The 26,973-nt window shown below is 36.1% G+C and overlaps 1 protein-coding gene across 1 annotated transcript in view; it reads right to left on the reverse strand.

Moving 5' to 3' along the window:
• Positions 1-26,973, reverse strand: part of KMT2E (lysine methyltransferase 2E (inactive)) — a gene marked incomplete at its 3' end in the record, with an annotated part of 94,639 nt that overhangs the window by 40,737 nt on the left and 26,929 nt on the right. The window contains exons 4-6 of the mRNA XM_024756716.1: positions 9,341-9,455; positions 8,254-8,483; positions 5,054-5,134 (exon numbers count right to left, since the gene is read on the reverse strand). Coding sequence (XP_024612484.1) covers positions 5,054-5,134; positions 8,254-8,483; positions 9,341-9,455 — 426 coding nt within the window. The remainder of the gene's footprint in view (positions 1-5,053; positions 5,135-8,253; positions 8,484-9,340; positions 9,456-26,973) is intronic.

Consider the following 26,973-nt stretch of genomic DNA (forward strand, 5'->3'; position numbering starts at 1 on the left):
GGGGTGCGGTGGGAGGGAGGTCCAAGAGGGAGGGGATATATGTATACATATAGCTGATTCACTTTACTGTAGAGCGGAAACTAACACACCGTAAGGCAATTATACTCCAATAAAAAAGAAAAAAGGAAAAACTTCACTCATAATAAACAAATGAGAAGTGTCAATAAAACACTGAGATTACCATTTCTCACCTAGTTAAACCAGCAAAACTCCAAGTCTATCAAAAACCCTACTGTGAGGCTGGGGAAAATAGGCATGCTTATCCATGACTGGGGGGAATTCAAAACTGGACAGTTGCTACTGGAGGGGAATTTGGCAATATCTGACAAAATTTGATATATACATTTACCCTTTTACTGAACAATCCCACTTCCACTTGCAATTACACAAGACTGGAAACAACTCAAATGTCCACTCAAAGGGCTGACTAAACTACAGTACATGAAAAAGATGGAGCACCTTGAAGCTACAGAAAGAAATGAGTCAATCTCTATATTACTATTATGAAGTGATCTTCAGGATATATTTTTAAGACAAAAAAATTAATGTGGCAAAAACTCTACTATACTACTGCTTATCTAAGTAAGGAGGGGAATACAAATATATATATATGTGCATATCTGTTTCTAATATAACAAACAATGGAAGGAATAATCAATTTTTTAAAAACTGCTACTTCCAAAGTGAAAGGAACAGGGGTCGTAAATGTTAGACTTATTTGAATGTACCTTGTCTTAAATATTTGACTTTAGAATGATGTGACTACTTCTTACATAATTAAACAAGCATATAATTATAAAAATAAAGTACAAAAAGCAATCCTTAAAAATAAAATTGCTGTATTACTCATCCATTTCTGGTAGGAATGAAAAATGATACAACTACTCTGCAAAATAATTTGACAATTTCTTATAAAACTGAACATGCAACTAACTACCATATGACCAAGCAATTGCACTCTTAGGCATTTATCCCAGAGAAAACAAAACTTAGGTTTACACCAAAACCTGTACACAAATGTTCAGAGCAACTTTATTTGTAATAGCCAAAAAGTGGAAATGACCCAAATGTCCTTCAGTAGGTGAGTGGTTAAACAAACTCTGGTACATATATACCACATAACACTACTTAAAAATAGAAAAAAGTGAGATACTGATATATGCCACAAATTAGCTGGCTTTCCAGGGAATTATGCTCAGTAAAAAAAAAAAGCCAATCCCAAGGGCTTCCCTGGTGGCACAGTGGCTGAGAGTCCGCCTGCCGATGCAAGGGACACGGGTTCATGCTCCGGTCTCGGAAGATCCCACATGCCGCGGAGCGGCTGGGCCCGTGAGCCATGGCCGCTGAGCCTGCGCGTCCGGAGCCTGTGCTCCGCAACGGGAGAGGCCACAACAGTGAGAGGCCCGTGTACCGCAAAAAAAAAAAAAAAAAAAGCCAATTCCAAAAGGTCACATACTGTGTGATTCCATTTATGTAACATTCTTAAAATGACAGAATTACTGAAATGGAGTACAGATTTAGTGGTTGCCAAAGGTCAGGGATGGGAGGGGTAAGAGGTGGGAGGTAGGTACGGCTAGGAAAGGCAACATAGGAATCTTTGTGATTGAAATGTTTTGTAGCTTGACTATACCAATGTCAATATTCTGGCTGTGATATTGTATTAACAGTTTTGCAAGATGTTACCACTGGGAGAAACTGAATAAAGGATACGCAGGATCTCTGTATTATTTCACAAATGCATGCAAACCCACATTACTTCAAAAGTTTAATTTTTAAAAAATCAAAAATAAAACTAGGGCTTCCCTGGTGGTGCAGGCATTAAGAATCCCCCTGCTAATGCAGGGGGACATGGGTTCAAGTCCTGGTCCAAAAGATCCGACATGCTGTGGAGCAACTAAGCTTGTATGCCACAACTACTGAGCCTGCGTTCTAGAGTCTCTGAGCCACAACTACTGAGCCCGCGTGCTGCAACTACTGAAGCCCGTGCGCCCTAGAGCCCATGCTCCTCAACAAGAGAAGCCACCACAATGAGAAGGCCACGCAACGCAACGAAGAGTAGCCCCTGCTCGCCACAACTTGAGAAAGCCCGCACGCAGCAACGAAGACCCAACGCAGCCAAAAATAAGTAAATAAAATAAATTTATTAAAAAAATAAAATAAAAAAATAAAACTAATAACCTAATCCAGAAGTGTGTACCCTGTTGGTGTTATAACCACACAATAAAATTCTTTCAAGAGACTTTAAACACAAAAAATTAACTATACATCCCTGTAGAAAATATCTTACAGGAAAAAAAAGGTCTGAAGCGTTTTACATAATCATATTGTTACAGGTGCTATTGTTGGTACTGTTACTCTGAGACTGTTACATTCTTCTATGGGATTAAGCAGTTGAGCAAATTACATGATACTCTAATTACACTACTGTATGTGTTGTTGAGAACTAGGATAAAGAGACACACAGATGGAATACAGAAACAGTTAAATGAAAACCTTGTACAGTTGACCTCTGAACAACGTGAGGGCTGGGGTGCCGAAATGCAGTGTGTGTAGTTCTGTAGTATTTACTATTGAAAAAATTCCATGCATAAGTGGACATGCACAGTTCAAACCTATGTTGTTCAAAGGTCAACTGTATTCCTAAATTTAAACTGCAATTATCTGTATAAACTCATGTATTTTATCTTAAAAATAAACAAACAGACAAAACTTCTAGTAGACTAGGTTTGTCTACTAAAAAGACCTAGCAACGTTGAGTAGTTCCGGAGGAAGGAGCATTACTAGGTCTCAGATTCTGGTCTTGAAAACCAATTCTGAGCGTGGGGCACAGAAGTATGAGATAAGCCCGAGACATCTTGTCGTATTAGATTGCACAAAGCCAGCAAGTACTACTAGGGTATTGTCAAAAGGACCGCAAAGCCAACTCAAAGTGGTTCCCATTGACCAAAAATGGGACAAAATTTCAACATAAATAAGGATAATAGGGGGACTTCCCTGGAGGCACAGTGGTTAAGAATCTGCCTGCCAATGCAGGGGACACGGGTTCGATCCCTGGTCTGGGAAGATCCCACATGCCATAGAGCAACTAAGCCCATGCGCCACAACTACTGAGCCTGAAATCTAGAGCCCGCGAGCCACAACTACTGAGCCTGCACGCTACAACTACTGAGCCCGTGTGCTGCAACTACTGAGTCCACGCACAGCAACTACTGAGTCCACGCACAGCAACTACTGAAGTCCATGTGCTCTAGGGCCCGCATGTTGCAACTACTGAGCCCGTGTGCCTAGAGCCTGTGCACTGCAACAAGAGAAGCCACTGCAATGAGAAGCCCGCACACTACAACGAAGAGTAGGCCCCACTCGCCGCAACTAGAGAAAGCCCACACACAGCAACGAAGACAATAGGGACTCCCCTGGTGGTACAGTGGATAAGACTCCACGCTCCCAATGCAGGGGGCCCAAGTTCGATCCCTGGTCAAGAAACTAGGTCCCACATGCATGCTGCAACTAAGAGTTTGCATGCCACAACTAAGGAGCTGACAAGCCACAACTAAGGAGCTGGCGAGCTGCAACTAACAAGCCCATGAGCCACAACTAAGCAGCCCACATGCCACAACTAAGGAGCCCACGTGCCGCAACTAAGGAGCCCGCCTGCCATAACTAAGACCCTATGCAACCAAATAAATAAATATTTAAAAAGAAAGGAATAACTGCAACAGACTGATATCCAATATGTTTAAATCCCTGACTTCATAATGACACTTAGAATTCTTTTCACTATTCTAAAAACTGATAAAGGCTACAAATCAACAAGCATTTATCCTGCCTTTCCTCAGTGAAATATACCTTAAGAGAACGGAACAGTTAATATGGGGAAGTTTTCTACAGAAATAGTCCAGCTAATAAGTGATAAGCAATAGAATTAACATGTCACTAATTTGCAACCCCTAATAAATTAATGGATCTTAAAAATAACCATCAATGGGTCCCATTCATATATTATAAGATGTGTCACCTGATAGAACACAGTGTATGAAAGTCTAACCCTCCCCTAAAAAAAAAAAAAAATCTAATCTAATCACATCTAGATTAGACCTAAATCTAATCACACACCTATTTACAGAAATATCTATAGAGAGAAATCTGTTAAACCATGATAATGCAATTGGCAAACTCACCAGGATAAATAAACAATTCAGTCCCTTAAAGAAACACACTGCAAAGGAGACTGGGGTTGGTTGGGTAAGGGGTGTAGCTTTAGATTACTAGAGACTTAAGAGATGTATAGCAACCAATCAATACTTTAAGAATGGCTGGATGTAACAGATTTTGTTGCATGTATCAATATAATAATCGTTTTGTGGTTATAGATTTTTGTTAAAAAATTCTTTTATAGATACATACTGAAATACACAAATACATACATACTGAAATACATAAGGATACATATGAATGAAATAATATATTTGGGATTTGCATTAAAACAATATGTGAAGGAGAAAAAGACACAGCAATGTAAATGAAAAAAGATTATTGACAATTGTTGAAGCTGGGTGGTGGAAACATGCAGGTTCATTACACTATTACTTTTATATAGGTTTGAAATGTCCATTAAAAAAGATTTTTTTTAAAAAGCACAAAAAAGAAATGGGAAGAAAACACATTACTGCCAACAAGCAGAATGACAGTAAAAGCCCTGCAAAATTCTGTAACTGACGAAATGTCCTTCTAGTAACTTTATAACATAATGTGCAGTCCACTGAAAAAAAGATGTCATCACTTAAAAAAGGCACTATTATTTCAAGCATCATTAAAAACCCTAGAAAATAAACCATGACACGCTATCAATGGAAAGATTCTTCTTGATTTTAGAGATGTCAGAGTGGAAAAAGAAAAATACCAAACAAACCATAAAAAGGAAACTTCTTCCATCTTAGATTCGATGAAATACAGTATCCATTAATTGTTTAATCTAGAATTCATACATAAATTTCTAATAACTAAAGATTACCTCAGTAAAATGACTGGCAATTTTACTGTATGTACAACTTACCTAGGCTGACAACGTTCACAAAGATATGTATCAGGAATATGCTGCCTGTCAATCCCCATGCAGTCAATATGTTGCCAAACACTTTAAAATGGAAAAAAAAAAGAAAAGCAGAACATATAAAATATTATTAAAATCATCCTTAAATTAAGATTTGATATTCCATTTAACTATCAGTTAATAAGTGTCTACTTTGAGTTTAGCAGTGTAAAAGGTAATACGAAGAATTCATAGAAATATGTCCTCGGGAAGATAAAACTTCGAGATGCAAAAATAAGAGGACAAATATAGGATATTATATATATGATATAAATTTCTAAAGCAAATATAATTTTACAATATAAAAGGTATACGTTACAAATATAATTAGAAGTCACAAACTGGAGATGTCCACAATGCTTGGAATTAATGGAAAAAGAATCCTGAAGAATAACGGAGACTTGAAGAGAACCTCACTTGGGAAATTAGGAAGAAAAGACCTCATTATAGCAACATTTTCTCAAGTAGACAGATACTGGGAGCAACAGCCAGAAGGCAGTTAATATATCTGAAGAAGAATGTTCATTTTGAGAAACAGAGGGGGATAAAACTGAATTAGTAAAATGCAGTCAGATTACATACAACCTGGAATGTCAGGATTTGCAGAGCATTCCTCTAATTGGCAACAGGTAACAACTAGAGGTTGCTTTGATGGTATACAGTGTTAATTCAAAGAAGTTAAGAAACTGGAGGCATAAAAATCAACTAAGAGGCTTTTCCAACATTCCAGATCTAAGTTAAAGAACAATGGAAAGAACTAGAATGATGGCAGAGAAGATGAAGTTAAAGAATCCAAGAGTCATTTCATGAAGATAGAGACTAAACCTATTATGAACTCTATTTTTAACGTGATACATGGACCAACTTGAGGCAAATTTCTCAATGCTATTATTTTGCATTTTATTGCCAAGACTTTAATTGGTCTAAAGTTGATATATATGCCTGTTTCTAAAGATAGTCTTAATTATTCCTTATATAATAATGAGCTACTTTTAATATATAGCTACTGAGTTAACTGCTATGATCTTGCTCTTTACTTCTTAACTGAGTATGTTGGGACGAGAACTGGTAAATGTGAAAGGTAATGGACTATGTATCAAAGATGTAGGGGAAAAAGTTCAAAAGAAAAGCAGAACACCTGACATGGAGAGTCAGAATAACAAATTAGGTTAAATCTGGGGGCTAAGTAATAATGTCATGCAGACCACAGAAGAAATAAAACTAGAAAATGAATAAATAATCAGAGCTCTAGATGTCAAACTTGAAAGAGATGAGTATGGGCAGTAGGTACATGAAAATATATAGAGGCAATGAAAACAAGAACAGAGGAAAAAAGATTAAGCCTTGTAGTATACTACAGGTTAAGCAGTAGAAAAGTAGAATAGCAAAAAATAAATTCAACAAATAGAGCAGTTGCTAAAAAGCAAATACCTTGAATAATCCAAAATACGTGAACTGGCCCCTCAAGAATTTGTAGATAGGTATAAGTCCTAAGGACTATTTCACTCTTTTCTAATAGATATAATTCTATATTATATATAGATCATTGTAATTAATCAAAACAAAAACACTTTAGATTATGCATTAAAATAAAAATATTGTCCAATGGTATGTAATTTATCACATAAGACAAAATCAGCAATGAGAAAGCTATTTTATATGATTGGTTAAAATATGAATTCAGATTTGCTAATAAGTAGCTAATTAAAAAATAATGAGGAAAACAAGTTATCAGAGAAGTTATTTTCTTAGTTTTTAAATTCACCTCCTGAATAAGCTCACTGAGGTGATTGCTTATGGTAATTAGTATGTACCATAAGTTTATTTTTAAATTTTAAAAATCATCACAATGTATTTTTATTATGAAAATTAACTCAAAGCATTAATATTACAACTTCCCATAAAAATAACATCAATGGGCTTCCCTGGTGGCGCAGTGGTTGAGAGTCCGCCTGCCGATGCAGGGGACGCGGGTTCGTGCCCTGGTCCGGGAAGATCCCACATGCCGCGAAGCGGCTGGGCCCGTGAGCCACGGCCGCTGAGGCTACGTGTCCGGAGCCTGTGCTCCGCAACGGGAGAGGCCACAACAGTGAGAGGCCCGCGTACCGCAAAAACAAACAAACAAACAAACAAAAAACCCCATCAAATTTCACATTCCACTTAAGAATAATCTTCCCCCTTTGTGGCAAAGGTAAATCAACTTTTTCATATATAACCTAACTGCCTGTTTATATCAATAACATCCCACTCCTAATCACCTAACTTAATAGATGGGAACAAGATTACAAATAATGCAAAGTAATTTCTATGTGGCTCAACAATGCATTTTTACATTCACATTCAAATATGGGTACTATTTCAAATAAAATGATGAAGCTATGCCTTAAGACCAGATCCAGGACATTCTGTAAACTATCAAACTTTCTTATCCTCTACAGTACATTGCTTAAATACTCTCTGCTTCCCAGCCTATGCAGGGGATGGACTCAGTAACTTTCAGGTTGAAATCCTACTGTTCCCTCTCCATCCTCCCCAACTCCCTCCCACCAGGGGAAAAAAAAAAAAAAAGAAAGAAAACAAAACCCCACTTTCTCTCCCAATCACACCTTCTCTAGGGGAGGAGGCCTTTCTTGTTGGTTGAACCAGGGTTGGGGGAGGGGAGACTGTGGTTCTGGTTCAAGGAGACTCCAGAGTGCTGCAAGGTTCAAGTCAAAAGGAGGTGAGAGAGTCAGGTCAAACAAACATCAATCAAAATGTATAATTCCCCCAAACTGGAAAATCATAGTTGACTATACAGCACAAATAATTCCAAAGGAAATACACAGGACTCAATTCTCCTCTCATTTCTGTCTTGTCTACTTTATGTAGTTGTATTACTACCAAATGAATAAAAAGAGAGATGTGATTCTGTATGAATAAAGTTCAGAACTGATTGCCTATTACTCAATTAACAACGAGGATTTCTAAGAAAAACTCTAGGATAGCTTTTTTCCCATAGGGGCATTTCCTAGGAGCAAAAGAGAGTGCACTGACAGTTGCAAAAGTATCACTTAAAAAATGCATTTATCAATTCCTTCAAAAGTCACTTTATTTTTTCCAACATTAGCAATCACAAAGGTTAGCAGCATTCTAGAAAAATAAGCAAATGGCATGAAACATTTTACCTGCATTTGTCACAACAGATCATGTATCCATCATCATGTGTAAAACCACATATGCACCTGGTTACATCAGTACCATAACTTCCATCCTCAGATGTGCTGATTGTAGTAGCACTGGAAGTTTCATCAAAATTAGGAGTGGTAAATATGCCTACTTCATTTTTGCTAATAAGAACTGATGGAGGAGGGGAAGCCGGAGGTGTTGGAGGAGGACGAGCACCATAATTATGGTCCTGGGTAATTAATCACAAATACATCACAATGTAATTTCAATAAAAATATAAACTAAGCAACTTAAATAAAATTCAATCCTTAATTTAAATATTTGAGAGAGATGAAATTGGCCTACTTCTTCCTTAATACCTTTAAAATAATGACTTGGTGAAACCAGATATAGAAACTTGGTCACCTTCACAATGCAAGATGTGAGAATAGTGGTTAAAAAAAAAAAAACTCAGGAAACTGGAGGCTAAAGAATAACAAAAACAATTACAAAAGACGTATTATCACTATAAAGTATAAAATAGGGATTTTTAAAGTTTTGGCAACATTGAATAAGTTAGCTTAGACAAGCTTTCATTTTCTCAGCTACGAAATGGGGATGAAAATTATACCTATCTTATTAGGTTGTTTTTGAAGATGAAATTAGATAATGTACGCAAAAATGCTTAGCACAGAGCCTGACATATAAGTGCTAAATAAATGGTAACTATATAATTACTATATAATTTAGAATCAACAGTAGATAGTACAATTCTATCTACAATCTTTTTATAAAGAAGGTAAAGAATTATAATACTAAACTATTAATAGCATAAAAAAGCAAAATAATAATAATATAAAAACTTCTAGAGAATTCCTCTTATAGAATTTTAATCCCTTGAATAAATATAATTAGATCAATGAAAAAACTAAACTACAAATTACATACCTAATTGTTTAGATAGTATAAAACAAGTCTGCTTTTAAAATATTCAGTTTTAGGCACAACACCACACACATCAACTTTCAACCTCTAGATATATAAAATATATAGAGATTTATATACAGATATAAAACATACCCTTCCAGAGAAATGTGTGACACTTACCGCATAGGGCAGACCAATGTAACTGTGTGAATGATGCGAGCTGCTGGTATATAACTGGTGGGGATAACTGTTGGATTTCTCAACTACCACAGGGCTAGCTTCTACAGATTCTGGTCTGGAGGGAAAAAAGTTGCATCAAAGAGAATTGCATTGATTTTTTTCCTTTCAATCTATTTAAAATTATAAGCACTTATTTTATTGGCTATCAAATAAAATGTCTTTAAAATGTCTAAAACAAAGACACCCTGTGGACATGATATATCTTATTTAGAATCTGTGTCATTAAAACAAACTTTTAATTAAGTACAATAAATGTCCCCCCTTCAAGTTCAGATATAGTTTTCCTATCATTAAAAAAAATTAGTAGAGATTAAACATTACTTAATATACTCAGTGGCACTGGGGACACTATGCACAGGATGGAGAAAAGTGGTAGAAATAATTTAAACAAGACTAAGGACATACTGAATCCATATGGACCCCAATTTGAATGTGAAGTATACATTTCAATGTCAAAGCTTCATGTATGTGTTAGTGTGTCAAGATATAACAAAGCCTTGGAAATATCAGAAAACCTAAGGAACAGGAAACCTCACAATGAAACAAAGTTTGCTTATGAAAAAAATGTAACTAGCAGCCTATGGTAGTGTAAGATCAGCAGTCTGGCCTGATAATGGCCAAATGATGATGACCTGACCAACCACTGATACAACTGAGAGTAACAACTCACCCGCTCTGGTGGACTCATAAATTCCCTGGCTTAGCATTTTACATTCATCACTTTCCCAAATTCTTCACTTATATCAATCCTCCTGAGCCCTAGCCTGATAATTCCTATTGATCAATGTGGTAGTGAACCTACTTCTGAGGGCAATTCACACTGAAATTAATTTCTCCCTTGCACACACACAACATGACTCATTTCTGTGCCTTTATTCTTACCAACGCCATCCTTTGAGATGATTTTTTCATAACCCTTATGCTACTTCTTATTCAAAACCTTCCCTTAGAATTTAGTACTACTTGCACTCTTCATGGTTTAAGGCTTCTTAATGCAGTTACAATCTAATTGGTCAAATTTCTACTGTCAATTACTTCCTGATATACTGCCCCCCTCCACTCATCCCCTGCACAAAGTCTCAGTTTTGCTCTAAGTGACTGCTGCTTGGGATCCAGTGTGCTAAAATCAGTAGAGAGAAGAGGCACAAACTGAGGTCAAGTGGTTCTGAAGATTACAAAAGAAGACTCTCCAAAATGTTCTGAATATTTAGAAAACCAGTACTCACCTATTATCTATGCTGTTATGTTAAAATTTTACTTGCTTAATCTTTTTTAAAAAATGTGTTTCTTAATTCCAAACTTAACACATGCTCATTGTACAAACTTTAAAACAGAAGTATATAAGAAAGTGAAAAGATCATGTCTTCATCCATACCTGATACACCCATGTTAAGATGCCATGTATCCCCCTCTAAATTTGTCTATCCATAAATACATCTAACAGTTTTTTTAAAAAAAAAATGAGAAGGTACAATATGTACTCACAATTTGCTTTTCCAATCTTTCACTGTCAACACATACCTACCTTATTTTTGGTAATAACAGATTATTTCATTATATGAATGTACCATAGTTTATTTAACAAATTCCCTTTTGGTAGATGTTTAAATTGTTTCTGTTTTTCAGTGTTAAAGGTATCACTGAAATTGTACACCCTTCTATACACTGTTTTCTGCTTACTTGGCAGTATTTCTACAACATGGATTCCTGGAGGCAGAAATGCTGAACAAAAGGGTAAATGCACATAAAATCAATACATACTGCCAAACTACCTTTGACTACAATATTGATTCCTTTAGAATTCTTTTAAAAATACATAGAGGGGGGCTTCCCTGGTGGCTCAGTGGTTGAGATTCCACCTGCCGATGCAGGGGACCTGGGTTCGTGCCCCGGTCCGGGAAGATCCCGCATGCCGCAGAGCGGGTGGGCCCGTGAGCCATGGCCACTAAGCCTGCGCGTCCGGAGCCTGTGCTCCGCAACGGGAGAGGCCACAGCAGTGAGAGGCCCGCGTACCGCAAAATAAATAAATAAATAAATAAAATTTAAAAATACATAGAGGGAAGAAATGGGGTTTTAGCAATTCCTGACCTATTATTAAAGCAAGATTGTAGGAATTGTGGCCATTATAGAAAGATTCACTCTTAGGGATTTAGAGTGTGGCAAGAAATTTGTATTTTGGAGTAGATAATGGTTGGGAATTAAAAAAATAAGACTTTCAGTGAATACAGATAAATTCAAGCATGTAAACAAGCCACAAATCCTTTGCATAACCTCATGATTCAAATTAAAGCTATACAGCACTATTCACAATAGCCAAGACACAGAAACAACCTAAATGTCCATCAACAGATGAACAAATAAGATGTGGTACATATATACAATGGAATACTACTCAGCCGTAAAAAAAAAAGAATGAAATAATGCCATTTGCAGCAACTTGGATACAACTAGAGATTATCATACTAAGTGAAGTAAGTCAGAAAGAGAAAGACAAATACCATATGATATCACTTATATGTGGAATCTAAAATATTGCACAAATGAACCTATCTACAAAACAGAAACAGACTCATAGACATAGAGAACAGACTTGTGGTTGCCAAGGGGGAGGGGGGAGGGAGAGGGATGGACTGAAAGTTTGGGGTTAGTAGATGAAAACTATTACATTTAGAATGGATAAACAACATGGTCTTAATGCATAGGACACAGACTATATCCAATCTCCTAGGATAAACCATAATGGAAAAGAAAATAAAAAAGAATGTATATAACTGAGTCACTTTGCTGTACAGCAGAAATTAGCACAACACTGTAAATCAACTATACTTTAATATTAAAAAATAAAAAATTAAAGTTGTAAATACTAACAAGTTGGCAATGCAAGAAGGCAGAAATACTTCATCAAGATCCTCATTTCTAATGCTGCTACTTAATAAAAGTAATTTTAAAAAGAAGGTAACAATTGTTAAAAAAAATGCGTTGACATATTTTAAGGATTTTTCCAAACTGTAAGATAGTATTAAAAAGAAAAACAAAAAAAGCCAAAAAAAACCAAAAAAAAGGACACCAGACATCCTTAGAAATGTTCCCTAAGAAGTCCCATGGTGCTAAACATCCTCAAAACACACAGTGAATCTGAAAACAACTTTGTGACAAATACCAAAAGTCAAACATCCTTTAGATCCGGTAACCCCATTTTTGGAAATTTATCCTAAGAAAGTAATTCCCACTAAATAACGACCTGAAGAATTGAGATGTTCTTTTTAACACTATTCATAAAACTAGATATGAGTAGAAATCATTTAAATGTCCAATGAATAGAAAATGATTAAATCTGAGCAACCTACCATATTTACACATGGACAACAGCACAGCAAAAACTCATGGTAACAAAAATCACTGTATTATGGTTACAGGAGTTTTCCTCAAAATCTCCTATAATGTTACCATAAAGCTTTAGTAAATTTTTAACTGCAGGGCTAAAGAGATAATATGTAATAGTAAGTTTCTGTGTAAATAGTTGCTTCAGGGCTCTGTTTAGCCAATTTATATTGTCACATAAATGCCGAGTTAATACACAGGTATAACATTTACCATACAGAAACTACATTAGTATACTATGTCTATAAATAATTATGTATCGAAACATAAACCATGGTGCTGTGTTCATCCTGCAAATAAGATTTCACTTACATAACTGTGATGTCACTTTTCAAAGAGAGTGTGATTATTTGTATTCATATATTGTTTTGTACGTGTTCTTAAATCACTGAAACGTTGATCATTGTCAAAAAGATGATCTTTATCCATGTGAAACTTCCTAAAGGATAATCATTCTCTAGTTTGGTAATTCAAAATGTCCAAAATGTTAAAAAAAAAACAAAAAAACAGGTAATTAAAGTAATCCTAATGTATAAGCAATAAGATATGGTCAAATGATCAATATGGCCTGAATTATAGTTTTCAAAACTTTGAATTCTGTTTCCCATAGGTAGAGAAACTCAAATGCAGAAAAAGAGATTCTAATAAGCAACTGGCTCTAAAACTGAAATAAGAAGTATGCTCTCTTATTAACTAAGTCAATACTGATTGCTTCTTTTAGAAATTCTCTAAAAGCTAATAAATGCAGAAGGAATGATCAGATTAGAAAAGTTACCAATCTGCTACCTTCGAGAGATAATGGATTTCGGCAACAGATAACCATGGATGCTAAAACCTTGAAAATTTAAAGATGATGGACAGATAAGGCTGACAACACCTGAACTTCTTGATCATTCTTAACATCACTGGAAGTTAGACAACTAAGCTTTTCTGTGCTTCTTCTAATATTATGCAACAGAAAATATAAAGTCCCACATAAAAAGTCTCATGCTGAAAAAAGAAATATGAAAGAGGGAAGAAAAAACAAATCTGAAGCTAATCATATCTCTTTATCTAAATATCAGTTTATCAGAAATATGGGGAAAGTGGAATATTACATGATGCCAAAAGGAAGAAAAGAGCCAAATACAGAATACTGAAACTTCTGTAGGCCAAATGATCCAGTTTCTTATACAGTATGAGGAAAAACACAATTTAAAGTGTTGTTCCAGATAAAAAAATGATTCAAGAGACATTTCAATCAAATACAATGGGTGGATCTTGTCTGGAGCCAATTTGAACACACCAATTACAAAAAGACAGTTTTGAGACAAGTGAAAGAAATCTGAAGATGAACTGGGTATTTTATATTAAGAAAGTATTAATTTTGCTATATGAGATAATAGTATTGTGGTTTAAAAAAAAATCCTTCTCTGTTAGTGGTGCATACTGAAGTATACATAGTTAAACTGATGTGAGGATATGCTTCAAAATTCTTTAGGGCTTCGCTGGTGGCGCAGTGGTTGAGAGTCTGCCTGCCGATGCAGGGGACACGGGTTCGTGCCCCGGTCTGGGAAGATCCCACATGCCGCGGAGCGGCTGGGCCCGTGAGCCATGGCCACTGAGCCTGCGCATCCGGAGCCTGTGCTCCGCAAGAGGAGAGGCCACTACAGTGAGAGGCCCGTGTACCGCCAAAAAAAAAAAAATCTTTAAAACTATGGGATACGTGAAACAAGACTGGCAAAACTCTGAATACTGCTGAAGCTGAGTAATGGCCACCTGAGATTATTATACTATTCTCCCTACTACTGTACATATTTTTGTATTTCCCTACTAAAAAGTTTTTTTTTTTTAAGTTCCCCAAGCCTTTTATCTTACATATACTGTCCTATATAAAATAGGTAACTATAAGAATGGTATACTTCCTCCCAACTCAGGAAGACGTCCTCGCCATCTATTTCTAAGCCTCTATCTGGGGAATCTCTCTTAACCCTTACTTCTTAATTTCAACACAGTCCTCAAGGCTCACTTCAGGTACTCCTTAAGGAGCACTTCTGTGACTGCTTCAACTCGTAATTTTATAAATCCTAGATTCCTACAGCACTTATTTGCTGTACTGTTAATTTATTACTTTTCATGTAATATTTTCGTATGCTGTCAACCATCTTCCCATATGCATTTATTATTTTCTCTCCCAAACTCCATCAAAATTAACAAGTTTTATCCAGTAGGAAGAACATGAAATTGGGACTTACATGTCTAATGCTGGCCATTAAAGGGGTACAGGTACAGTATGCACCTTTCTGAACCTGAGCTTTTTATTTGTAAAGTGGGGATAAATATACCTGCTTCACCCTCTCCAGAAATATGGATGAAACTCAAATGACACAGAGGATGTGAAAATGTATTTTTCTCAACTGTAATGTATTATAAATGTGTAACATACTCACGTATTCAGAAATGCCTCTCTAACTTATGAATATTCAGACTGAAGTTGCTTTTAACCTTAACTCCACAATAATTCAATTCCAGTAAAGTTCTAAGTGTAAGTTTAACTAGACCTATTTTAAATAAATCACTAAAGTTGCAAGGTACCAAAACCTTATTGATATTTAAATCACTTAGTAAATATTTATTGAGCTCTAAATATGTGCTAAACTCCTTATAAAGTTTATTTTTATTTATTTATTTTATAAATTTATTTATTTTATTTTTATTTTTGGCTGTGTTGGGTCTTGGCTGCTGCTCCCGGGCTTTCTCTACTTGCCGCGAGTGGGGGCTACTCTTTGTCGCGGTGCGCGGGCTTCTCACTGCGGTGGCTTCTCTTGTTGCAGAGCACGGGCTCTAGGCATGCGAGCTTCAGTAGTTGCAGCATGCAGGCTCTGTAGTTGTGGCTCATGGGCTCTAGAGTGCAGGCTCAGTAGTTGTGGCGCACAGGCTTACCTGCTCCGCAGAATGTGGGATCTTCCCGGACCAGGGATCGAACACAGGTCCCTTCATTGGCAGGCAGATTCTTAACCACTGCGCCACCAGGGAAGCCCCATAAAGTTTATTTTTAAAGTACAGTCCCATAACTCCCTAAATTAGGTTGAAATAAGTGCCTTTGCTATCCTTTTGTAAAGCAGATTTTTAATACATATTTTCTTAGAGTTGAGTCCATATATACCACTGAGTTTTTTACATAGCAAAAGACTAAACTTTATACCAAGAAATGTAATCAGTAATCATGAACATGTAATATTGATATAATAAAGTTTTAAAATTCTAGGTCGGTGATTCAGAACATTAACCAGGAAAATGTTTTATTGCTACACTGTGTGTGTGTGTGTGTGTGTGTGTGTATATATATATATATATATACACACATATGTATTACTAATCCAACGTGAACACACAAAGCAATATACATACATCACTTTTCCATATTTACTTTCCTTATCTCTTTTAATGACATTATACACTCCAGGAGGCAAGGACCAATTACTATAGTAAAGGTTATTTACCACAAACAAAATAGGAAATAGAAAATGGTATAACTACAGAATGAGATTAATGTTCTAGTTTTAATTCCAATCACTGCTTAAAACATTCCTAATTTCAACACAAAAGCTAATAAGCAAGGAATCACTATCACTGGCAGCAGAGATTTTTTAAATGTTTAGACTGTTTTAAAATGAATATTTCTAAAGTTTTTGGTTTAAAAGGTTTTAAGAAGAGCTATATAGAGGTATGTTAAGGCTTAAGCATGTCAATGAAAAATGAAGCTAATTTTGGTGGAACACTTAATACAGTATACATATGTAAGGTTTATGTAGATTAACACAGTCTGATACAATGTATTAGATACATTTTTCACACAATCTAATATCCAACATGTTGGGACTTCCCTGGCAATCCAGTGGTTAAGACTCCGTGCTTCCAATGCAGGGAATGCAGGTTCGATTCCTGGTCAAGGAACTAAGATACCATATGCCATGGGGCGCAGCCAAAAAAAAAAAGAAAAGAAAAGAATATCCAACATGTTAAACCAAGGAGCAGTATGTGAGCTCCTTAAAGAGAAGTGACTATTTTATTCAAAAATTTTGTATGGGAATATTTTATTTGATTCCTCTCTTTAAACTCTTAAAGGCACCCCCTAGTTTTTATGTTTTAATGTTAAGTGACTAAGAACCTATCCATACAGGTAGGTTCACTCCTACCTCCACTGAACTATCATATTTCCCAATACACAGGTCTCAAACTTATGAACAATCTTCATAACATGCCCCTTAAGCCCTGGTGACGATTTATTTCTTCAATAATATGTGGCAGACAGAAAGGCAGGGTACGACAGCCATGAGTATAATATATCCTGTACAAAGAGATGATAATCTCATGATGATCATCACTTTGCTGGACTCTCCTGACATACTTTACTATACAAAGTCAAGAAATGATCTTATCTTAGTATTGATATTTCTGTCCCTGCTTATAGTGAAGCATTTGCCATTTTCTGCTGACTCACAGTCCTCTCAAATCTATATCTTATCATCCTTAACATAAGCTTTCAGTACATGAAAGAATGAATCTGGAGATATCATTATACAGTCCCTATTCCAAAGAAGTCATATAGACATTAAAACAGAGCAACCCTAATAATGCTGGAGGAGGACACCACAGTTTAGACCACTCCATCCAGAAAGTTTATTCCTATACTTTGTTTCCATCTATGATAAATAGATGATAAATCTATTGATCTATAAATCTATGAAAAATCCCACTTACAGTATTTTTCTGGGTTTTTCTTGTGTGTATTTACCTTACAATCAAAGGAGCACACAAACCGTAAATCAACAAATAGCTCTATGATGATGTTCAATATGTAAAGTAACTTGTTAGATTCTAGACAGGATAGAAAGATATATAAAACCTACTCACACCCCTCTCCTCAGAGTTTCTGATCGTGGAAGGAATGGCAGGGTTAGCAAAAAGAGACAGGTATACAAAAACCCCCATACAAGGCAAAAATAGGGTAATGCCCTAAGAAAGATATGAGTAAATGCTTAAAAAAAAACTCTTTCCTCTTATGCATGAGACCTTGATCTTTGGTCAACTTTCTGCCTCTGATCCCCTGCAAACCTGATAGCTAATTTGCTATACCGCTAGGTACATTAATAAAAATGATCCTTGGTTGGTAAATTAATTGTATCTGGACTGGGAAAATTATAAATAACTTGATGAGGATGCCACAGATGTGAACTTCCCCAAGATGCAGTGACTCCTGGAAGGGAAACTGGAAGTTCTGCCTATGGTTGTTACAAGAACTATTGGCTTCTGAGGTGCATGGGGCTTCTAAATTAGGGAACACCCTCACATCTGCCCAATGTGGATCTTAAGTCCTTGTCCCTGACCAGTCACCTGACAACCCAAGACAATAACTCCTGGATGGCTGACTGTACTCCTTCATAGACACACAGAGAGGAACACGTGATGCTAACCTCTGATAAGCTATGGCTCCTATCCTATTTACCATGTAGACTAATGCCAAGTATGGCCTACGACAGTCTTGTAAGTCTGAATGTTTAGTTGAACTTAAAAAGACCTCCTTGTAGGAGCTGCAAAAGGTCAACGCTCTAGGCTCTAGATTCTGCAGGGTTCAAGAGAAAGACATATCTACCTGAGTAACAGGAAAGATAAGGAGTGACATCATGAGGCTTCATTAGATGTGAGAATGCTTCTGAAAGATATGCAGGAATTTCAACATTTGAATGTTAAACGAGGTAAATCTTCTACTGAAAAAATTTAATTTAAAAAAAAGCAGTAATGATGGCGCTTCTCTGGTGGCGCAGTGGTCGAGAGTCCGCCTGCCGATGCAGGGGACTCGGGTTCGTGCCCTGGTCTGGGAGGATCCCGCGTGCCGTAGAGCGGCTGGGCCCGTGAGCCATGGACGCTGAGCCTGCGCATCCGGAGCCTGTGATCCGCAGCGCGAGGGGCCACAGCAGTGAGAGGCCGGCGTACCACAAAAAAAAAAAAAAAAAAGCAGTAATGATGGAGAAAGACAATATCTCATGCATATGCAAAAGGTAGGAAAAATGGCCTGTAGAATCTTTAAGGAGTATGGAGAGGTCAGTCAGACTTCAAGACAGTGTTTATTTATTTAGCTGTTTCTCAAAATCAAATATACAAATCCCCATAATAGAAGGAGGGGGATTTTTCTTTGTAGATTTGGATTTAGAAAAAGATTACATTAAATTAGATCTTTAAGTGATCTGTGTACCAACACCATCGAACTCAAATTCAAGCCCTTGCATTTGAAATCTCATGGCAATATTTGGTATTAAGTGGTAGTCAACCGGAATAATTCTAAACATACTCTTTTTACCTATCTCAAAATTAATATAGTAAAATTTTAAAATTTCAGCGAGCTCACAGAGCTCCCTAGGGATTATAACCACAGACCTCAGTTTGAATAGCACTGATTAAACAAATACTGAGGGCCTAATGTTTGCCAGGGACTATGAGAGTTATAAAGATAAGACACTGTCTCTGTCTTCAAGGAACTTATGATAATACAGTTTTCACTCATTCAATAAACATCTGAGCACACACTAAGTAGAAGAGACTGAGATGCTGGAAATCAAAAAATAAAGAAGTAACAGCGGCCCTTCTCAAGAAACTGATGTATGGGGAAGACAAACAAGTACATCAATGATTACAATAGTGCTATAAGAGGCACACACAGGGGCCATTCATAATAATTCATAATAGTTTAAGTAAGTTCTAAAGAATAAGTTAACAAGCCCAAGAAATAGAGGTGGAAGAGATGGAGAAGATATTCCAGACAGAAGGCACACAGGGAATCAGAGATATCAACAGCAAGAAGTGTTTAAGCATGTTTCTCTAAGCATGCTCAACAGACCACCAGCACCACAATCATCAGTAGTGCATGTTACAATTTCTTACAACTCTACTTAACCAAATGAATCAAACATTTTTAAGATCAGGCTCACAAATCTATATTGTAATAAGCACCTCAATCTACATTCACTGTAATTTAGGAAGCACAGATTAAAAAGAACTGCTAAAATTCAGAGCAGAAAGAGTTAAAGGTATAGAGAAGGGGCCAGAGATGAGGGCAGATAAGTCAGGCAAGGAACAGTTCAAGAAGTACCTTGGGTATCCAGCTAAGGAATATGATCTTTATCCTGAAAAACTATACAGAGCCACTAATGGTTTGTTTCTCCCACAGGAAAGATCAGAGCAGCAGCATGGCAAAATAAAGCTGAGGGCTTCAAATGTGAGGTGGAGCAATCTGTGAATAATTCTCCCAGATTCAGTAGGTTTAGAAGTTCTGAACCTGATGAGAACATGTAAAAAGTGCTACCTCTCCAAAACTCCTCCTTACTGGTAAGTTACCTTTGCTCAGGTCTTTGCTTCACTGAAAAACACATGTACCCCGTCTAGTTTCCAAGTGATCCTCATGAGTGTAGTGTGCCCAGGGTCCAAACTGGTAACCTTTTTATTGAAGAAAGGGATATGAAACTATGCAACTTGCTATTATAACTAAGAATTCTGCAATTTATTTCTTGAATTCCTTCAATACTAAGTACAGGACCAACCCACCTTGATGATTTACCTACATTAATTTTTTATTAGGTACAGAACACAGGGCACATTAACCACTGTTAGATTCATTTGAAACTTAGCTACTTTCAATGACAATGTGGAAATAAATGACTTTAAAATATTTTATTACTGAAAGAAGACTTAATTCTTGATAATCCCTGGATCTATCAATTACACCACCACCAAGAAGTTTCCATTAATACTCTAGCAGGCTTCCTTCTTATAATGTGTTTTTAAAACCTTACTAAACTTGGTGTCATTTGCCAAATACGCATCAAATTATCTTTTCATCCACTTAATTTCTAGTTGTTACATGTCATGCCAAACTTCTTTGAGTCGACTTTTCCATTTAAGACAGTTCTGAATTCTGAAAGAAACTTTCTACTTGGCTGTTTAGCCACACAAAGCTCGAGTCAGCTTCAAGGGCCTGTTTTTGATCTACAGCACATTACTAAAAAGCTTCCAAAAAGAGACCTTTACATACACTCTAAAGTTGAGAAAATATAATTACATTTTAAACTCCTACTCTTAACCGTATGATCTGGGAATTTAAGCCTTCCTCGGTTAAAGACAATATGATTTAAAATTTCCTAGTTAAAATACCATAACTGGTTAAAAATCTTATACTGGAGAACTTTATATCCTTCCTACTTCTATTGATACATTCTGTCCTAATATATTCTATCATGGTGAGTACTCAGTCACTCAAATAATGTAGTAAATTTCAGTTTCCCTCTTGTCACTATTTTAATTCTGCTAGTTTCCTAATGCCTTTTTAGTATTTGCCACCTTCCTGAAATAGGCACTAACCAGAACTGTTACTTTAAAGAACTACAGCATCCAACTCATTGAAATCAGACTAGCTGTTTAAAGACTTTTTTTTTTTTTTTTTTTTACATATAAGGGACATTTTGTTCAGTTCTATAGTCCCGTGTATGTATCTACCACAAAGAGGCTGTAAAAAATTTGTACCTTTAGTTCTACCTCTCCTAAACAAATGAAATAGAATTAGCTAAGATATGAGCACAATCATTTGTGTATAATAAGCTTTGGGGTTAACCAAGAGACCTTCAAGCCATATGATTCATGACTTACTACTGTCTGCTTCCAAACTTTTTCATCCTCCCAGACACTTTGTACTCATTAAACCTCTTACCTCCTCCAGGCCCAAGCACCTGGTAACCTCTATTTTACCGCCTGTCTCTATTTGCCCATTCTAGACACTTTATATAAATGGAATTATAAAATATTTATCCTTTTGTGTCTGGTTTACTTAATGTTTTCAGGGTTCATCCATTTGTAGCATGTTTCAGAATTCTATTCCTTTTTATGGCTGAATAATATTCCACTGTATAGATGTACCACATTTTGTTTATCCGTTCATCTGTTGATAGACATTTGTGATGTTTCCACCTTTTGGCTATTATGAGTAATGCTGTTGTGAATATTGGTATTCAAGTACCTGTTTTGAGCCCTTGATTTCAGTTCTTTTGGGTATATACTTAGGAGTAGAATTCCTGGGTCATAAGGTAATTCTATGTTTAACGTTTTGAGAAACCACCGAACTGTTTTCCATCTGGTTTTCTTTTCATGCCTTAATCTCCTTTTTAAATGTTTCTTCTCCTGTTTCTTAAATATTTTTGTTTTCTAGGTGTCTACACTTTGTAAACTGTACTGGAGGTTTCCAGCCACTAGTACTGTAGCTTTCACCATTTCCTAAGTGTTCATGACTTCCAAATCAGCCTTAACCTAATTCTATCTCATTAGCTCCACCCAAATAGCTCTCCACATTACTAGACCTCTTAATTTAGATGTGTCATGACTATAAAGTACATGTTTGTTGTAGAAAATCCTTTCTCACGTCCCAGATTTTGGAATTTAAAATTAAATTTAGAGCTGGGGCCAGCAAACCTCTTCTGTAAAGGACCAGAGATTAAATATATTTAAGGCTTGGAACAACACGGTTTCTGTTGCAACTACTCAGCTCTCTTGTACCTGGAAAGCCAGAAAACATATTTAAATAATTGGGCATGACTTTTAAAAATAAACTTATTTATTTTTTATTTTTGGCTGCAATGGGTCTTTGTTGCATGCAGGCTTTCTCTAGTTGCAGTGAGTGGGGGCTACTCTTCGTTGCATTGTGCGGGCCTCTCATAGCAGTGGCTTCTCTTGTTGCACAGCACAGGCTCTAGGCATGCGGACTTCAGTAGTTGTGGTGCGTGGGCTCAGTAGATGTGGCCTGTGGGCTCTAGAGCACAGGCTAAGTAGTTGTGGCACGTGGGCTTAGTTGCTCCACAGCATGTGGGATCTTCCAAGACCAGGGCTCAAACTCGTGTCCCCTGCATTGGCAGGCAGATTCTTAACCACTGCACCACCAGGGAAGTCCGTGACTGAGTTTTTTTTTTAAATTAATTAATTAATTTATGCAGATTCTTAAGCACTGCGCCACCAGGGAAGTCCATGACTGAGTTTTGTTTGTGTGTATGACTGCACTGGGTCTTTGTTGCTGTGCACAGGCTTCTCATTGTGGTGGCTTCTCTTGTGGCGGAGCAGAGCCTCCAGGCACACAGGCTTCAGTAGTTGTGGCTCGCTGGCTTCAGTTGTTGTGGTTCGTGGGCTCTAGAGTGCAGGCTCAGTAGTTGTGGCACACGGGCTTAGCTGCTCTGCGGCATGTGGGATCTTCCTGGACGACGGATCGAACCCGTGTCCCCTGCACTGGCCGGTGGATTCTTAAGCACTGCGCCATCAGAGAAGCCCCATGACTGAGTTTTAATAAAACTTTATACTCAAAAGTCAGGCAGCAGGCTGGATTTGGCTCAGGGATCCTTGTTTGCCAACTGCTTGTTTAGAGAGAGCAAATTCTGGGAAAGAACTGACTGTAATAAAGAGTACCCTTTTTCTCTAGTTTCAATGGCTTAAGCAAGTACTACTAGTTCAGTGGTATAACTTTCTTTGAAAATGTAACAAGAACTCAACAGGAATTTCTTATTAATTTATCAGTAAATATTTATTGAGGGTTTATTATATACCAGCTACTGTTTTAGGTACTGGGAACACAACTCCATTATCTAAAATCTTGTATTTATATTCAAATTCTGTTTTTCTCTTGTAAAATGGGAAAATGTCACTCTTTTTATTACAGTCCTATTCTTCCACTTGCCCTCTGGTTCTCATCCCTTCTCACCTTTTCAAGATCTTTACACTTTACTCATGATTGATCAAAATTAGCTCTGATTCCTCCTGAAATTGGACTTTTATGACTTCCTTCTTCCTCATCAAAAATTTAATTTCTTCCCTGTATAAACCTACAAAATATAGTTGGATTTTAATGAGAAGCTTATACCACTATTTTAGGTGAAACCTCTAATTTTCCTTTTAATGTTTAAAACATTCAATAACGGACACTTGGGTATCAGTAACTGCACATGGATAGACTAGCTCCCTAATTGTTATAGTAATGAATATGAAAGATCTCCATGAGTTCTCAAGTATGCTCCTTCAGATCTGTGATCAAAACATGTCTATCGTCCTTGTTATAACCTATTATTTTTTAAAGATACATTAAAATTACACAAACTACAATAGTATACAAGAAATGTTTTTAAATGGAGAGGTTTGGTGTGACAATTGCCCTCAGTTTATCACATGTGGCATTTTACTTCATTTAACTCATCTGTTAACAAAACGTAGCTCTTTGGATCTATGTGGCAAAATGGATCTGGAGCCAAGCAGCCTTGGGTTTATTAACTCTCTTATTTTTTATTAACTATGGCTTTTTTTATTAACTATGGCCTTAGTTAATTAAGCCTGTTATCTCCTTGAGCTGCATTTCTTTTGCAAAATGGGAATAATACCTGCCCAACTTTTTGCTGGGGTTATGAAGAGGTATTACACACTACGTTACAGACAACTCTATGAACGCAGTGAGCTCTGTAATCAGTATCACAAGTGGGAAAAAAATTAGAGAAAAAATGTGTTTATTATTAAGTATAAAGCAAATGAGAAATTCAATGTCATTCTAAGAACCGTTCTAAACAATGCTAAGACAGTAATTTAAAATAGGCTTTTGAATATTAAAACAAAATCACATTTAAATGAAAGCACTTCCAAATTAGGATAAGCAAATCAACACTTTAAGAGCAGCAGAAAGTATTAGCTTTTTGATAGTAGATTAAGTGTAAAGAAATCATAAGCAGAAATGTTAAGTACTAGTGGAACATGAACAAGTAAAAAGCTATTGAAAACATTTCATTATACACAAAACATTTTAGTATCTTCAATTACAGAAATTCAGACTAAAGGCAACCAAACACTTCAACAAATTAATCAATTCTGTCAGCAGGTGGCTCTAGTGACACTGAAATAACTTAGTATCAAATACTATAAACAAAATATAGATAGTAAAAATGTACTGAATCTCAGAAATTTGGAGTCAAAAAGAGTCACATTAATACTTCAATCCAAACCCTGTTTTTCAAATGAAGACACAAAAGCCTACCATAATTAAGTGGCTTAAGTCTACCATAAGTAAGTCTACCGTAATTAAGTATGTTAGTGGCAAAACAAAACTGAAAACCCAGATATCTCTCTTTAGTACTCTCAAGTCAACAAAGAGGCATTTACTGTATTGCCAGGCATAGTACTAAAAGTCCTCCTTCAAAATAATTCACCTATAACTTAGATATGTCACATTTACTAATTTGTCTACCTCATCCAAAAATACACATAATTATATAAAAGCTCATTATAAAGACTTCTAACGGAACATTTGGTAGTAATAATAATGTTAAAAGGAATACAATGTTAGCAATCATGTTCCCAGTCTCTGAGAGGAAAAAGTAATTTGGCTCTTCTTTTTTAAAAAGGCTAGGCAAGAGTACATTTAACACTCCCCATTTATACCTCTTCCCACTTCCCAGCTCCAGAAGGGTTTCTCATCTTTGCTTCTTTAACCAATTTAGTAATTCAGATGGAATGTCAGATGTAAAATAGGTAAGCAGCAACAGAATAGGTCAATTTCTACCAATTAGGATTAAAAAACACACAATTCTAATAAATGGCCGAACTCTGGCTCACTTTCTTATCTATCTAGTGGTAATGGAGTCTAGGTTTTCTTTCATATTTCTTATCTTTGAGCAGAGACCTGATGAGAATACCTTTGTTACATGCAGTCATATATTATACTGAATTTACTACTCCTAAAACTAAAGCTACTACTTACATGAACCATATATCAAAATAAATCAGTTGTTATATAAATCACTTTTTGTAACAGTATTAAAAAAGGAGCTATAATAGAAATAAGCCTAAAATCAACACATCAATAAGTTCTGCCTCTGCCACTTAACTGCTCTGTGACTTCAGTTTCCTCACCTATAATTTAAAAATAATACCTACACCTCATACTTACATCTTTATCTTTCTTATTCAGAAAGAAGCAGATCATTATGATCTCAGTTAGAATTTTTATAACTAGCCTAGGCTTCATTGTTCTTTTCTCTTCTGAGAGCCTGTACTTTGTTATTTGGTCTAGAACTTCTCTATCCAATACAGCAGCCTCTAGACATGTGCTACTGAACACCTGAAATGCGGCTAGTTTGAACTGAGAGGCACTGGATGTGTAAAACCAACTCTTGGCAGGAACAGAAAAAAGCAAACTACAAGATCCCTAACTCCGCAGGAAAGGTAAAACAAACCCAAGATTTTTTAAAACTTAGTAATGAGAGGAAAAGAAATATGTAACAAGGAAGCTGGACTTGAAGAGTCTTACTTTAGAGACACAATAACCCAAGAGCAAACGTTACTGAGTATGAAAATACCAGACTAGAGCTTAGCAAACCCATTCTTCATAGATCCTGAACCAGACCTTCAATTTCCTATCTATAAAATGCTACAGATAGCATGAACTCTATCTAGATGAACTCAGACTAGATGAACATTAAGTGATCAAATAAATTCCCCTTTACAGCCTTAGAAGTGAGTATAAATTTGGTCTAGTACACTAATTCACTCAATAAGCAATCATCAAGTACCTCCTAAACTTTATATTAGTTTATTAATGATATATTATAATTTAGCAGTACAATATTTAAAAAAATATAACATATAATAACATTATATAGCCACATGAGTGTAATAAAATGTAATTCTCTTTTTAAAAAACATTTTGAAATAATTATGTAGCTTCACAGGATCCTGCATCAACACAACTATAGTATCTTCTGATTATGTATTTGAAATAAAAAGGAGGCAACTTGTTAATTATATCAACATTTCTTATGAAAACAGTTCCAAAAGCTTTATGTATCTGTGGGAATGGGTGATGGGGTGATATGATTTAAGGATCTTTTTAAGCTTCCAGGTTTTATATATTTATATATACACAGAGAGAAAAATTTTTAAGTTTGAAAATTAAAACACAAAAATTCTGATAGTTGTCGCATAATAGAAACTGGTACCAGTTATCCTTTCTGTGTCCACTGAATAGAGGATACTATGCCCAAAGAACATATACTTGTATGTGGAATAGAAAAAAACTAATTTCCTAAAACGGAAACGTTCTTTAAAAAATAGTCATTCTGGGGCTTCCCTGGTGGCGCAGTAGTTGA

This window comes from Neophocaena asiaeorientalis, unplaced genomic scaffold, assembly GCF_003031525.2.
Source record: "Neophocaena asiaeorientalis asiaeorientalis breed wild unplaced genomic scaffold, Neophocaena_asiaeorientalis_V1.1 scaffold472, whole genome shotgun sequence".
NCBI classification, from domain to species: Eukaryota; Metazoa; Chordata; class Mammalia; order Artiodactyla; family Phocoenidae; genus Neophocaena; species Neophocaena asiaeorientalis.